The 14,584-nt window shown below is 36.6% G+C and overlaps 2 protein-coding genes across 10 annotated transcripts in view; one reads left to right on the forward strand and one right to left on the reverse strand.

Annotated features, from left to right (window-relative positions):
* Positions 1 to 2,498: 2,498 nt before the first annotated feature.
* IKBIP (IKBKB interacting protein) lies at positions 2,499 to 12,376 on the reverse strand. 5 transcript variants are annotated; one of them, XM_062585745.1, is made up of 5 exons: positions 12,245 to 12,376; positions 11,920 to 12,019; positions 10,789 to 10,990; positions 8,848 to 8,965; positions 2,499 to 3,562 (listed from the first exon to the last, which is right to left on the reverse strand). In XM_062585745.1, exons 3-5 carry the CDS (start codon positions 10,980 to 10,982, stop codon positions 2,798 to 2,800), a joined length of 1,077 nt encoding a protein of 358 aa, XP_062441729.1. In that variant the 5' UTR covers positions 10,983 to 10,990; positions 11,920 to 12,019; positions 12,245 to 12,376; the 3' UTR covers positions 2,499 to 2,797. The 5 variants fall into 5 exon arrangements, with proteins under 5 accessions (XP_062441729.1, XP_062441704.1, XP_062441711.1 ...); XM_062585720.1 differs by lacking the exon at positions 2,499 to 3,562 and adding an exon at positions 5,225 to 7,380 and having other exon boundaries at positions 12,268 to 12,376; XM_062585727.1 differs by lacking the exon at positions 2,499 to 3,562 and adding an exon at positions 5,225 to 7,380 and having other exon boundaries at positions 11,920 to 12,022; positions 12,268 to 12,376.
* Positions 12,377 to 12,787: 411 nt separating this feature from the next.
* The window catches only part of APAF1 (apoptotic peptidase activating factor 1), a 36,817-nt gene continuing 35,020 nt past the window's right edge, over positions 12,788 to 14,584 (forward strand). For all 5 annotated transcript variants that reach the window (XM_062568366.1, XM_062568373.1, XM_062568390.1 and 2 more), the window contains exons 1-2: positions 12,788 to 12,926; positions 14,283 to 14,454. In XM_062568366.1, the coding sequence (XP_062424350.1) occupies positions 14,317 to 14,454 (138 nt within the window). In that variant the 5' untranslated portion in view covers positions 12,788 to 12,926; positions 14,283 to 14,316. The remainder of the gene's footprint in view (positions 12,927 to 14,282; positions 14,455 to 14,584) is intronic.

Genomic DNA, 14,584 nt, shown 5'->3' on the forward strand with positions numbered 1-14,584 from the left:
TGGACCAAAAATAATAATGCTCAACTGTTTTTTCTAGCTCTGCTATCAAGATTTTCACTAGCCATTGACCACAACTGATTTATTCAAAGCTGATAGTAGAAGTTACCAGCAGATTACTTGGATCATGTGGGCCATAGTCATTTTTCCCTGGGCAAAATCCATACTGTTGTAACTTTGGATGGTGACTTGGATTTGGAAGCAGTGCAAAAACATTACTAAAAATAAGGGAAGGGGGAAAGAAAGGGACTTTGTCCATGCCGAGGCATTAATGAAACTAAAGTCAAATGAGTGCCAGTGCTATCATTTAGAAGAGGCTCATCATATCATAAAACTGCATCTTAGTTCAAAACAGGTTAAAATTCTGGGCTGAAACTTTCTTGTATGTATAACAAATTGTATTTTACATGTTACCACAACTTGCAATTGGGAAAAGCTAAGCTGAGAAAAATGCAAAACTAAGGCTTCAGGAATGTTTTCTCGTGCAAGTCCATTATGATGTCTTCAGCTGAAGATAACTGCCCTTTTGACTGAGCAGTCATGCAGTGCTGGATTTCATTAACACCGCTTCCCATGACAAGGAATCTACGCTAACTTCGGAAACACGATCTAAGCCTAGTACTTTGGGAACATGGTGTTGGAAGCCAGGGCACTTTTATCCTGTTTCTCAGTAGGTGTTCTAGCATCACATAAAAATTTTTTGTAATGCTGTCCTTTAGACTGCTTCCCTCCAAAGGTTGGAACAGCAACTTCCTATATGCATGGTTTAATTCATAGAGAAGACAATCCATGAGGTAAGATGGCCTCTTGCTTCAGAACAGTAAAAAGCACCCCAAACTACAGTTTCTTTCTGATTAATACCTACCTACCTACCTATCTATCTATGTATGTCTACAGATATATATTAGGAAAATTAGACAGAAAATGCTTTTTATTTTAATGTTAGCTATATAATTATTTTAGTGAGAAAACATCACATTATCCCAAATATGTTACGAACGATAAAACTGGAGGAGTATGAAAATATGAATAACACTTAGGATCGATTTCTCCCACAACTGTATCAATTCTCTTCTGAAAGCCATGTCTGTTAGGCTAGGTGCTCTCCTTGACAGAACTAACATGAGCTTGCACAGAGAAACCAAAGGTTGTGGTTTCAGTGAATATGTCTTAACATACAAATGAGATACATCTAATATGTACCCCTACCAAACTCATGAAATGTATATATATTTTCAGATATCACACACAATCCATGCCATAGCAGCAATATCACTGACTGATTGTTCTGGATGTTTGTTCATTTTTGTCTCCTTCAGATGCCTGCAGGTTAATTTCAGAGGCTTAAGAATTGCATGTTAAAGAGTAAAGGGACACTGTAAAGGGACTAGCTGGCAGCTGGTATCTGCGAATGCTTTCTGGAATGACTTGTCTTTTGACAGGTTGATCCTTGTAGGCTCTACCTTCTCAGGTAGACTGGAAAGGGTGTAAAAGAAAATTGGAGATAGGAATGGGCCCATAGCAAAAAGAGAAAAGCTTGATGAAACAAAGCACTTAAGGCTGACTAAAGGAAAGCAAGCAAGCAATGTACAGAAGACCGGCAACATAAAGAAGACCAAAAGATGAGGATGAGAATAGCGAGGAACAATTATATCTTCTATCTAATCAATAATCCATCAGCTGGAAGATGTTTAGATATGACTAAATAAGCAATTAACAAGTTATAAAAGCTTTACTGTAGGCTAATACTTCTTGACACAATTTTGTTTTTATGGGTTTTCTTAATTGCTGTATCGCTCCCAATTGTTTTTATAGTCACTGCTATTCTGATTTAATGCATTTCCCCCTTTCCTCTGCTAAATATAATATCATGCCAGTTCAGTCTATGCCCTCCTATATTTTCAAATGTGCATCTCAGATGATACCTTAAACTCTGCTACAGGGACTAATACTGAACTAACTTACACTTCTAAGCAGCTAATTTTGCTGCTCACTGTACTATTTTACAAGCTAATAATGAATTAATAATACTGTTAGGATTCCCAAACAAATAAAGTGACCCTGGGAGAAGGTCATCAATAGTGTTAGTAGGTCTTTCAGAGAATGCTCACCCATAAACACCATTCTGTGCTTTATAGACATATCACTGTGCAGCATTGTTATGATTACAATTCACAGAAATTCATGAAAAATTTTTACAAATTATTCCATCCAAATGCTGAACAAACTTTAAGAGCATCAACAGTATTTCTGATCATCTTTGAATTTGCTTCTTTAAATACAGATTGATTTTAAAAAAGGAAACTAGTTTAGAAAAATCATAGTTTCATGTATTGAGACAAATATTAAATTGTTAATGCAGATTTATGAACTTTTGTTTAAACTCTATCTGGAGACCACAATTTTATTCCTTCCTTCAGAACAGCAAATGAAAGCTGAAGATCTGTCAGTCTTGGGTCTTGCTTTGTTTGTGAAGGAAAACTCTACAGTTAAGAACAACATTTTATGCTTGAACACTGTTTTATTGTACAAAACAAGGAATTTATTAAATATAGCACCTGTCATCCTTCAGAAGGACACACACATGCACAGATACACATTCTTTGCTGACATATAGATTGACTGTTGTTCCTTGAAATCAGTATGAGTTTTGCTGTACTCTTCAAGTGGAGAGGACAAGCTTCTAGTTGGATTGCAGCATGCTTCTAAACGAAGCCTTTAAATACTGCCTTCCTTCTTCGTACTATGCATGATGAAGTTAACACGCCTCAAACACTACTGTTCTTTTGGCACTGCCATTTCACAGTGATCCATTCATGTCTGAAATCTTGGTTATTTCATCCTTCATATCTTTGATCTCAGTTTGAACTCTTGTTAAATTGGTCAGTTGGTCGTTCAATAAAGCAATTTCTTTCTCCCGTTGTAATAAATCCTCAACTAATCTTCCTATTCTCAGCGTAAGTTCATTTATCAAAGGTTCCAAGACAGCAAAATCCTTCTTTAGATTGTACATTCTGGGTTTTAAATCATTTGCAAATGTAACTGTCTTCAGAACCTTTGCTCTGTCACCTTCAAGATTCAAAAGTCTATCTGAATGTTTGTTAAAATCACTCCTTAACTCTGATAATGCTGTCTTAATTTGCTCAATTTTTCTTTCATTATTGGATGCCAAGCTTTGTAGTTTTGTACTTCGGTCAATGCTACTGGTAAGCAGGTCACCTATGTTTTCTACTGTCTTTTTTTCACCTTTCTCTACTTTATCTTCTAGTGCTTGTAAAGATTCTGTCAAAGCAGTCATATCTGAAACTAGGCCTGAAATGCGCCTTATGTCAGTTTTTACTGTCACAATCTTCAAAGTTATATTTTTTGCTACAGAAGCTGTATTCTGTTCAATACTTTTAACTGCATGAAAAAGGGTTGTTAAATTCTTCTGCAGTTCTTCTTTTTTTTTAATTAGGCTGCTAGACCATGTTTTCACAGTATATAGATCTTCCTGTAGTTGTTTAATGTAAGAAATTATTTGAAGATCTTCCAGCTGTTCCATTAAGTTCCAAGTCTTTGCACACTAGAGAGATACAAATAAAAATATTTGACAAGATTCCTAATTGTTCTACTTGCCTCAAAATTGAAGTCACAGTCTAATGAAATATTTTACTAATCTGAAATTGAGATCAAACCTTGTCTTTAGGAAATAACTTTCTGCAACACAATCAAACATTTCATTTTTTTCTTTCAGCATTTGTAACAAATTCAAATGTTACTACTTTTTCTGTTTTAACAAAAATTACAGGATACCATATGACCTGTCAGAACGTAAGTCATCAAATCCAATTTTTTTCTGATTTTAAGAAATTTTTATGTTAAGCCTTTAACCTGTCTGCTACAGAAAGACACATTTAGAAACATTTCAGAAAGACACCTACTTTAGAGTTCTTTTATCATAAGCTTGCAGACCATAATTAACTCAGGTGTTTTATTTCAGTAATCATTCTGAACAATACATTCACAGATGAAAAGAAAAAGAATTATACTTTGGAATTTAAGAATTAAAGAAGACATGTTTCCCCTTTGTTTAAATAGTCAGCAAAACTCAGTAAAACAGAAAAAAACACTACTTAAATAGCCATAAATACAATACAGCTATAAAAACTAGGTTAATGATGGATAACAATGCTACTGTTGGATTTTTGGTTGAATGTCAGGTTTGCTAGTTCACTTTTGGGGTTTTTAATGATTTCACTTTGGTTTTCAAGTAAGAGGAAGAAAGGAAAATAATTGTTTTCTCTTATTCCCACCTTGTAAGAGGAAATACAGTACAGACATGTTGATGGACTTCATCATCATCGAGATTATCACTTAGTTCTTCAGTAATGAAGAATGAAATGTTTGGGATTATGCTGATTCTTCATGATGGTAACACCCATTGATTAACTAAGGTGGCTCTGATAGTTATTGTTAAATTTAATTTCAAAGCAGCAAAGATTGGAAATTATAGAACAGACTAGAGAAAGATAAATCTGAAATGGAGATGAAATACAAGCGTTAGGGAATAGAGGAGCAGGTGCCATCTTCAAATATACATTCCAGAATATTAAATGTTTAATTTTTTGATTTTCAGAATTTTAAAGATTTATATACGTGGAGGCTGCAACCAGATATATGATTAGCATAGGTGCCATAGTACTTTTCTCTCTAGCAAATGATTTTTTATTCTGGTAACAATACAATACTTGAAGACTCAGACTATTAGTCTATTTAAACAGATCATTACATCATCTAGATCATATAAAGTTTTTTTATGAGACTCTCTTAGAGAAATTTTGTTACTGTGCTTTTATCCTAATTGGATTCACTACAGATTCTTTATTCAGTACTGCACCTGCTGTATTAATGTGTCTCTGTGTCCCACAAAAAAACCATTAAGGCCATCCTCAGTACTTTAACACTATTTTAAATTATGTTCCCCTTAAAACATAATAAAATGTAATCACCAAACTGATGGGGTAAGCAGAAAAATAACAATGCTTATTTGCTAAAGAACTGAAGCACATGTACTTAACGAATAGGCGTTTCACAGCTCAAGATGTATCTTCATTAAAATGGTTCCTTGTCAGTAATTTCCCTATTGACCAATAAAAAACCCTTCTAACCTTCATTACTATGAAACAGCCACTTCGCTGCTGAAAGTTAATAAATTTGCACTGTTAACTCTTTAATGAAGATTTCAATAGAGTTCTAGATAAATGAATATACAAAAAATTAATTTAATTCAGACCTAACTAATTCACAAGGAGTTCATACTATCTACCAACCAATTTATTTTTCTGAATTCAGAAATGAGAAATTGGAAATAATCAAGATGTAAATCTGTAGACACAGTCTTGAGATCCAAATTTCAATGTACAGCTATAGATTGAAGGCCTGTTATGTAGTATTATTTCTGGTGTAAGTAGATCTGTGAATAAACTATGTTTTTTTTTAACAGTGAAAGTATATGACTCAAGAGCTTCCACTAATTGCTTTTACAATTATTAGTTGAACAAAGTTTGGGAAATGTTAGAGGACACCGTTAACATTTTTTTTTTTTCAGTTTGGAATGCAAAGTAATACCACACATGTTGGGGAACGCCTAACAGAGAACATCCCACAGAACAGAAGGTTAAAACTTGTTTCTAATTGTACAGAAGATCTAATAAAGTGACTGATCCCACCAAATGCAAATGAAACAATGGAAGAACACTAACAGGAATATCTGTTAGTAAGAACTTCAGTCCATACATGGTCTGAGGACCAAAATGACAGTGATTTTAGGAAGGGAATGGCAAAAGTGTGCTGTTATGAGGTCATTTGCATAGGGTCAAAAAATGCAAGATAATACCAGCTGCTATGTAACTCCTCATTCATAAATATAAGTTACAAGAAAGGGTTATCAGTAAGGGGTATTTTGGTAGCACTTTCTGTTGTACAATGCTGTTGTAGCTAAACTTCAGCATAAGCTGTTAGAAATGCACTACCGCATAATAAAATATGGAGGTTCCACTAATAATTCTGACACTAAAAAGTATGTACTGTAAACACAAACAAATATTTGGTATATAATACATTAAAAGCAATCTACAATGTATATCTGCTTAGAGATAAGTACTTAATTATTCATGGTGCTACAAGTCCATGGAATAGAACAATAAAACATAACAATATAAAAGCCAGGGAAAATTAACTAAAATTCTCAATCTGATTCTAATTTTTATTTCTTATCTAAATACTTTGCTTCAAAATCCATTTTAATAAAAATGAACTTTCAGTATGTTGAAAATAATCCTTATTTCTTTTAAAAAAAATCTTGCCTCGTCCAAGTTGGTCTATCTTGCTCTCTATCCTCTCTATTACAAATTTTCATTTAAGTCTGATCCATTGCCCACTGAAACTGATGATAATATTCAGCTATCCTTAATGTATGATAGCCAGCCCTCTTGATTATTACTTATTATAAACATTGTCTATACTGATTAAAGTGTTTTTCCATCAGTGAAAACCCTGAGTCCAAATTAACATATTATCCTCACTCTAATCATTTTCTAAGTTATGGTCTTCAATAGTGATTTCTTTTGTATTTGAAGATACTTCTATGTCAGGTAGTACTTCTTCTAAAACCACTACTTTATTTTGAAGTTTCAGTATGTTGTCATCATACTTCATGCCTTCAAGAACCTTTTGCATCTCCATTGTATGAGAGACAGTTTTCAACATATCATTTTCCATAGTATATAGCTGTGTTGTCAAGTCCTCTATCTTTTTCTCCATACTTAGCAATTCACTTGACAATCTAAGGATGGAGTGAATAGCATTTTCAATTGTTGGCAAATGGCTCTTGCACTCCTCAATTTTGGGTTCATAGTCTTTAAACTTCTGTTTCAGGTCTGTATCTTTGGCTAACAGGCTATTCTGTTCTTCTTCTAGTTTTTCAACTGCCTTTGTATGCAAATCCAACTGCTGTTCAACTCTAGAGAACTCATCATCTTCTTGCCTTTTTACAGTTCTAATATTTCTAGCTGTACTGTCTTCTGAATCTTTTAATCTTTCAGAAAGGGATTTAATTCTCTGGTCAGCTTCATTAATTTGGGAAGTAACTTCTGAATGTATGAATTTTGCTTCAGATTTTAAACCACTAGTGTTTGTGTTCATTTCATCCAAGCTTCTTCTCCAGGAATCTGTAATATTTTGGAACTTCTCATTAATGCTCTGCATCTTTATAGAGAAAGTTTGTTCACTGTTCTGAATATCATGTATGATGTTACGAAGAGAAGGTATTTCCTGCTCAAACTCAGTCACCACAGAAATGGAGAAGGTAGCTTCACGTAGGATACTTTCAGAAGACTCAAGCTGCATTTGTAACACAAAACAACATCCATGTCTACTTAATGAGAGTAAGACTAGAGATCATTTGCATTTATTTAGTTGAAGGTAAAGATGAATTGCAAGACTCAGTCCCTTAGATGCCACTTCACTTGTTACAGACTTCCTAATAATACAATCCATTTTCACAGTTCATCTTTAAAATACTGTTGCCGAGTAATCTAGCATGCAAGAGTCCCAAGAGAAAAGAGTATGTTTATTGTTGTCTTTCTATGTCTGTGTCTGTTGCCATTTTCTTTGTTGTCAATTTCTTATTTTCCTCAGCGATTTTTTTGGTAAAACATCATATTGCAAAATGTTTCACAGGATTTAAGTAGTCTAAAGTGTAGTATATAAATATCCAAATTATATCACATACAAATGACAACATTATGAGATCAGTGCTAAAATAACATTATTAGTGTATGCCATGCTGTACTCCCATCATTATCTGTAAGATACAGGGATACTTCTGCAGCCAACCTAAGTTTTCTACTTGCTAACCTGACACACAGAAAGGAAAATAAAATAGCAGGGAAAAAAATAGCTACTGGTTTGATAGGTCTTTCATATTACTCAAACTGATCATGATATAAAAATGCTTGTAAGTTTTCTTCAAATCAATGTATATTTGAATTATACACAGAACAGTAATGGCATAATAAGATTTGTGCATAAATTATTTTAAATAATCTAGTGTCTGCAAAATATACTGGGATATAATGACCACACTAACACCCACAAACAACTGTGTGAATTGACAGAGTCACATTGATAAAATTAAGACAAATCTGATTCCTAATAAATCAGAGTCTTTTTTAATTAAACACTTGCTAAAAATGAAGTATTTACAGTCCTAAGAACAGCAATAATGGTGAGTAAAAACATAATAATAATCAAGGCCATACGTTCAGCTCTAAATTGCAAGGTGAAGGTTCTGATAGTCAGTAAGAGTTTTGCCGCTATTTTCACCAGAACTACCATTTTCTCATTGATGCTTTTCAGTAAGGCTGACGCTCTACAAACACAATAAACAAGTGTTTAAATAACTAATTCTAAGCAGCACAGCCTCTAAACTTTCCATATTAGTTGTCCCACTGCAGTATAATACATAGTGCTTCACAGCATTCTTTGTCTAAGCACTTTATAAAAGTAGATAATTATATTTATCTCCATTTTGTCAGTGCTCTATGTCTTTAAAGAAAATGAAACTGACTTGACCAAGCTTCAGTGGCAAATCAATAAATAAAACTGTAACATATCAAAAGTCAGACCCAATTTCCTGTACTGTCTTCACAAATGTTTCAATGAAATGCTCATACATGGCCAACTCACAGACAAGTAGAACACATTATAAATATTTATCTAAACAGTCAGTTACATTTGACTAAATGACAATGAAATAACACACTGGCAAATGTTCTGAGATTATCCAGTTAAGATGTTAATGATTACCTTTTCAGAAATTAAGTTAACTTTATTTTCCATGTCCAGAAACTTTTCAGCTTCTTGCTGTAAGAAACTATACTTTTTCTCCATATTAGCAAATTGACTTGACTGCTGAAATAGGAACCTGCAAATTTCAGACGAATACATAATAAATATATTATGTAATTGAAATATATTAAGTATTATAAGACTTGATTTCACACAGATCTGTTAATGCAGGATTTTGTTCACAAAATCTACTAGATCAATATATGAGAGGAAAACACAGGGTTTAATGAAATTTATTGGATTTATCAGCTTCCAATAGAAGTAGAAAAATAAAAAAAAAATAGAAAGTGTGCCTCATTTTACATAACATGCCTATCAAACAGTAAAAATAACTATACTACTTATACTGGTAGGCCATTAAATGCTTATAACACATTGCCTCACAAGTAAGGTATTTTACTGAAAAAATACTATTTAACTGTTGGATATAAAATACAATTAAACCAATTTAGACTCTTGCAAGGCATCACAAAATCACACAGAGGAACTTCAGATTTAGAAAAGCTGGTTAGCTCAAATTTTGTTTAACTGTAACAATCTAAGAACCTATGGTGTGTTGTAGGAAAACTTGAATAGCTGTTGTTATGACAATCCTAGTTTTGTGAACAGATATAGCTAGTGGAGATCTCAATCCTGCAATTTATATATTTGTAATATTTGCTTACCGCTACCTTGAATTGTCAGCATTTTGTCCAGTTACAAAGGATATGAGACAATCGAGCAAACAATTTAATTTGCTGGATGTTTATCAATCCCAAAACAAGGTATACTGTAGATTAGGTAGACTGCCCAGGAATAGTCTATGTAGATGCAGACTACTCAGAGATCCTCTCAGATGAGAGCAAATGTATCTAGAACACAGTCTATTTAAAATACTTTGTTTTTGTAATTTGATAGTTGTTTTTGTTTGTTTAATTGCATATCAGTTATTCAGAGCAGTGGAACAGGTTGCCCAGGGAGGCTGTAGAGTCTCCTCTGGAGATATTCAAAACCCATCTGGATGCGATCCTGTCTAACGTGCTCTAGGTGACCCTGCTTGAGCAGGGAGGTTGGACAAGATGATCTCCAGAGGTCCCTTCCAACCTCAACTACTCTGCAATTCTGTAACTAAAGTAAGTTTAAAAAGATCTATGATACAGACTGTACAGATTAAGCTACGCAATAAAAGCTAAAATGCTATCTACAAATAGATGCAAAACAAATTTAAATAGATTTGTAAAATAGTTTAAGCAGAGTTATTACAAATTATTTTATTCTACTATGACATTCTATTTCTCAAAAATTTATATAAAGAAAGCTAGATGAAACTGAAACAAGTAAAAATTTTGCCCTGGTCTCATTTCTTGCAGTAGAATTCTGAGAATTTCATCATATCATTTCCACATGAAGCTCATAGCTTCTAATTGAACTAAAATACTGATGACACTAAGATCTTCTAGAACATCTTTTACAAGGATATTTGATCTTTAGTTGAAGACTCTACTTGATGAGTAATTTGCCACATTGCTGAGTAAAGTATTTACATAAAACTGTACTTCACTTTTCTGGTGATTTATTTGCTCCCTGCCCACTGAGCCTTGTACTTTTTGTCATATTAAGTTGCTCTTCACAATTAGATGTAGTCTCTCAAGCAGGTATTCAAAATTCATGAACAAGCATCTGTTAAGCTTTCAGTAAGACAATACAGGTCAAGCTCCTACAACTCATCACTGTATGACAGGGTTTCCGCAGTTCTTGTCACTGTTCTTTTCTTGACCCTTTCGAGCTTTAATATGTTCCTAGTACTTAGGCTTTTAACCTAAATACTATATTCAAACATAACTAATCATATCGTCCATGACTAAACATAACATAGAACACAAAAGAACATAATGAAACCCACCACCGAGGATTACCTACCAGGTCAGCACCAGGCAAATGGCAAGGGAAACTAGGCTAAAGGCTGTCCGTGAGTCTATCCAAGAGAAACTCTGATTATTACTGATCCTGGGATTTAGCAGCTTCCCATGATTACTGTCCTTCTCAGCCTTTTGTGAATCCTCGTTGGGCTTGGAAGAAGAAATACCTCTTTTCCTCTGCTTAACCTCAAACATTTTGTGCCCTTAAGAAGCAGAAGCAAAAAAGAGAGCTAGCAAAAAGTACCCAACACAAAACAAAACAAACAAAAAGCCTTCACAACTAATTTCTTGTTTCCCAGATATAAACTTCCCCCCTTTAATGACACAAACATCTCCCCAAAATGTTTCTTTTGATATTTACTATGTTTTCTAGTTGTGTGATTCTTTAAAAGTGTCACACTTTTGTAACACTTCTTGTGAAAACTTTAGTTTTTATACTCTATGGCTTCTGCTTTCACATTTTCCCAGAGTGAACTGTCTAATTCTTCAGGTAAACTAATTTCACCTTTCCAGAAATATTTCAGCTACCTGTACTGAAATAAGCCATTCTTGAGATATACTTAGGATTACAAGAAATTAAAGAAATGAGCAATATTTCATTTTTTATACTTGTTGCTGATATCACCGAGGTGACAATCAATATCACCATCCTGCTTGTAGATTTCTTTAATTATTGCCTACTGCACACTTAAGAGGAAAACTGGATGTTATAATTTTAAAAAATGGGACTGCAAATCAAGACTTAAATTTGAAATAATTCTGTTTTAATGCTTTTGTATAAAACCAGTAATACAAAAATATTAAGATGAATGAAATAACACGTATAGAAGAAAAGCTATCACTTCCTCTCTGCTAAAGGTAAGGTCCCAATAGATTCAGGCAGTAAGTTAAGAATCTCCACTTTCCAAGGCTATAAAAGCACCTATTCAAAACAGTGAGGTGAAAGTACAGTCTGGAATTTTTAAGCGTAAAATCTTCCAGCATACAGCACAAAAGAAACTTTGTGGATTTGGGTTTAAGATAATCTGACACAAAAATATCATGATTCTTTCTGGATCACTTTGCAGTGATGCAGCTTAATTACATGTCAAAATATAAATATTTAAAATATAAATTATTAAGAGATACTTACGCAGTTGCAAGCATGGGCAAAAGGCGCTGTTTAAAATCTGAACCTGTCAAAAAGAGTACGACGCCTAGAGCTGTTTGTGAGTAACACTACAGGGAAAAGTCTTCTTTGTTTGTAGGATTAAAAAAAAAGAAAGAAAGAAAGAAAGAAAGAAAAACTGAATCCAAACCCGAACAACTCCTCTTGTTCACCAAAAAACTGGCAGTCCCCCAAAAGACTACCCCACAGCCCCCGCCGTGGGACAGCCTCCCCCCCGCCTCCGCAGCCCGACGCCCCCTCCGCGGGGCCGCTTCCTCCGCGGGGCCGCTTCCTTCACGCGCCCGCACACCTCGCAGCCTCCCGGCCCCCGACCTCTTGCACGGGCCGGCGCCACCGCCCGCCCCACGCGTGGCCCCTGGCAGCCGTTGGCAGCCGTTGGCGCTCCCTCGGCCCGCGGCGCGCCACGTCAGGCGCGTGCCCGCTCCCCGCGCGCCCGCCCCGCTGAGCGGCGGCTCTGCGCCGGCGCCGCCTTAGCCGGGCGGGCGGGGGGCGGGCAGCCGGGCGGGAGCGGCCCCGGGCAGCAGGGCGGCCCGCCGCCCTCGGGGGCCGGCGCGGCTTGGCTCGGCGCTTCTTCCCCCTCCGCAGGCCCGGAAGGAGGAAGCGCTCGCGGGACGGCTCCTTCCCGACGCGGCGCGGCGGTGGCTCCTCCTCAGGGCGAGGCGGGAGCCTGTTGCCGGCGGCTCCTAACGGCTCCGCGCGCTGCCGGCCGGGAAGCGGCTTAACGGCGCGGGGCCCGCTCGGGCCGCGGGGGGAGCTGCCTGCGGGCCCCGGGGCCGGGCCCGCGGCGGCGGCGGAGGAGGCGGCGGCGGAGGAGGCGGCGGCCGAGGCCCGGCGGCCTCGGGCGGGTCTGGCGGCGGGGTTGTCGGTGACGAGAGTAATTTGTTTCGGTTCGGATCGCCCCGCGGCGGGAAGGGGCGCGCTGGTGGCAGCGGCTCCGGTTGGGAATCCTGAACGCCTCGTCTGGATGCGAGGTAACGCCGCGCGTGTTCGCGACCCGTGCTCGTGGCGTCCTTTGTTTTTATGTTTTTGTGCGTGTCGATCGGGGCATTTTGGCCTGGAGACCTTTCGACTGGGAGTAGCGGGAGCCCTTTCCTCGCGTCCTTGCTGCGTGGTGCCCAAAAAGCGTCTGAAGCATCTTCTTAACCCTGTAATTCTCGATGAAAATCGAGAGTTCGATTGAAGAGACCTTTTGGGGACTTTCGCTGGCAGTGGGCCAGTGTTGGAAAACCTCTAGGTGACAGAAAACAGCTTTCACTTTTTCTTGTTTTTATCTTGTATTGCATCTTGTGGAATTTGTTACGCAGGGAGCTTATTTTCTTCTGTAGTTCTTGCCCAGTGCTGTCAGCCATAAACCCCCTCTTCTTTTTTATCCTGTTCTCCTAATTACATGACCCAACAATTTTAAAAATTTGAGGGATGCAGGGGGAGATAAGAAATATCTTTTACAGTAATATCTGGCAAGATCCTAATGTACAAGAAGCTTGCACAGATTAGGATACTTTAGTTCTGCAAGTTTTCATCAAAATGACTTCATACCGACTTGGAACAGGACTTATATTAGTGCTTTCTTTTGCAGAAATTAGCAGTACTTACCTTTTTCCAATAAAAATTTCATTCACTTAATGAGCATGAGCTTTTCACTATGAATCTAATTGCTAAAGAATGAAATGTTTTATTCCTACTTTATGTGCTACTAAGAAGAAGAAAGATGCATGATGCTTTCATCTTAAAGTATTTTAAACCCAAATCCACAAAGTATTTAGTTTCTTTTGTGCTGTATGCTGAAAGATTTTACACTTAAAAATTCCAGACTGTACTTCCACCTCACTGTTTTGAATAGGTTCTTTTATAGTGCTGGAAAGTGAAGATTCTTAACTTACTGCCTGAATCTATTGGGACCTTACCTTGTGCTTCTCAGAGAAATATTGTAGTTAGATTAAATACAATAATACTCAACTGGACATTTTTATTCAAACTTATAACATATGGGATCTAAATAATATTTCAAGAACACTTCATATTCACAGTAGCTTGCGAACTATTAAAACTTTAACATGCTTTCATACTGTCCAGCCAAGCTGAATTAGTGAATTATAAGCAATATGATAGAATTCATAAAAAGATTTTCATACTATTGTTGAATCAAGACAGGAAGTGAAAAACAACTGAATATTTCAGCTTTCTGCAGTTTGTAGTATGAGCTTGTCCAAAGACTCGCTATATTTTCCAGTCTAGTGGCTCTGCTACTTTTTCTGCCTTTTTTAAATCAACATCTCAAGATAGTTTTAAAACTGTTTTCTTTGTATGTTTAATTTGTTTGGTTCCAGCTTGGCTGTTGCTTCTTTCCCACACTGAAGAAACATGGATGTGAAGAGTAGAAATTACTTGCTTCTGAATCGCCACGCATTGGAAAAAGACATTAAGACCTCATATATTATGGATCACATGATTGCTGACCAAGTACTGACATTACAGGAGGAAGAAAAAGTGAAACAACAGGTAGAGTAGAATCGTCTTTCACTGTTTTTGCTCTTCCGTGACTGCTCACTGTTTTAGCATCCTTTTTCTGCATATTTGTTTCAATATACATGATTCCCAGATTCGGCAGATTCTTCAAGCATATGCTTAG

This window comes from Rhea pennata, chromosome 1 (assembly GCF_028389875.1).
Source record: "Rhea pennata isolate bPtePen1 chromosome 1, bPtePen1.pri, whole genome shotgun sequence".
NCBI classification, from domain to species: Eukaryota; Metazoa; Chordata; class Aves; order Rheiformes; family Rheidae; genus Rhea; species Rhea pennata.

Excerpts from the sequence above, each read along its gene's own strand:
- IKBIP (XM_062585720.1), bottom strand. The coding sequence starts at position 10,982 with ATGTTTGAGGTTAAGCAGAGGAAAAGAGGTATTTCTTCTTCCAAGCCC. Across the intron at positions 8,966-10,788 it reads ATTTGCCTGGTGCTGACCTG|GTTCCTATTTCAGCAGTCAA; the intron begins GTAGGTAATCCT and ends TGAAATTTGCAG. Across the intron at positions 7,381-8,847 it reads TTAACTTAATTTCTGAAAAG|CTTGAGTCTTCTGAAAGTAT; the intron begins GTAATCATTAAC and ends TTACAAATGCAG.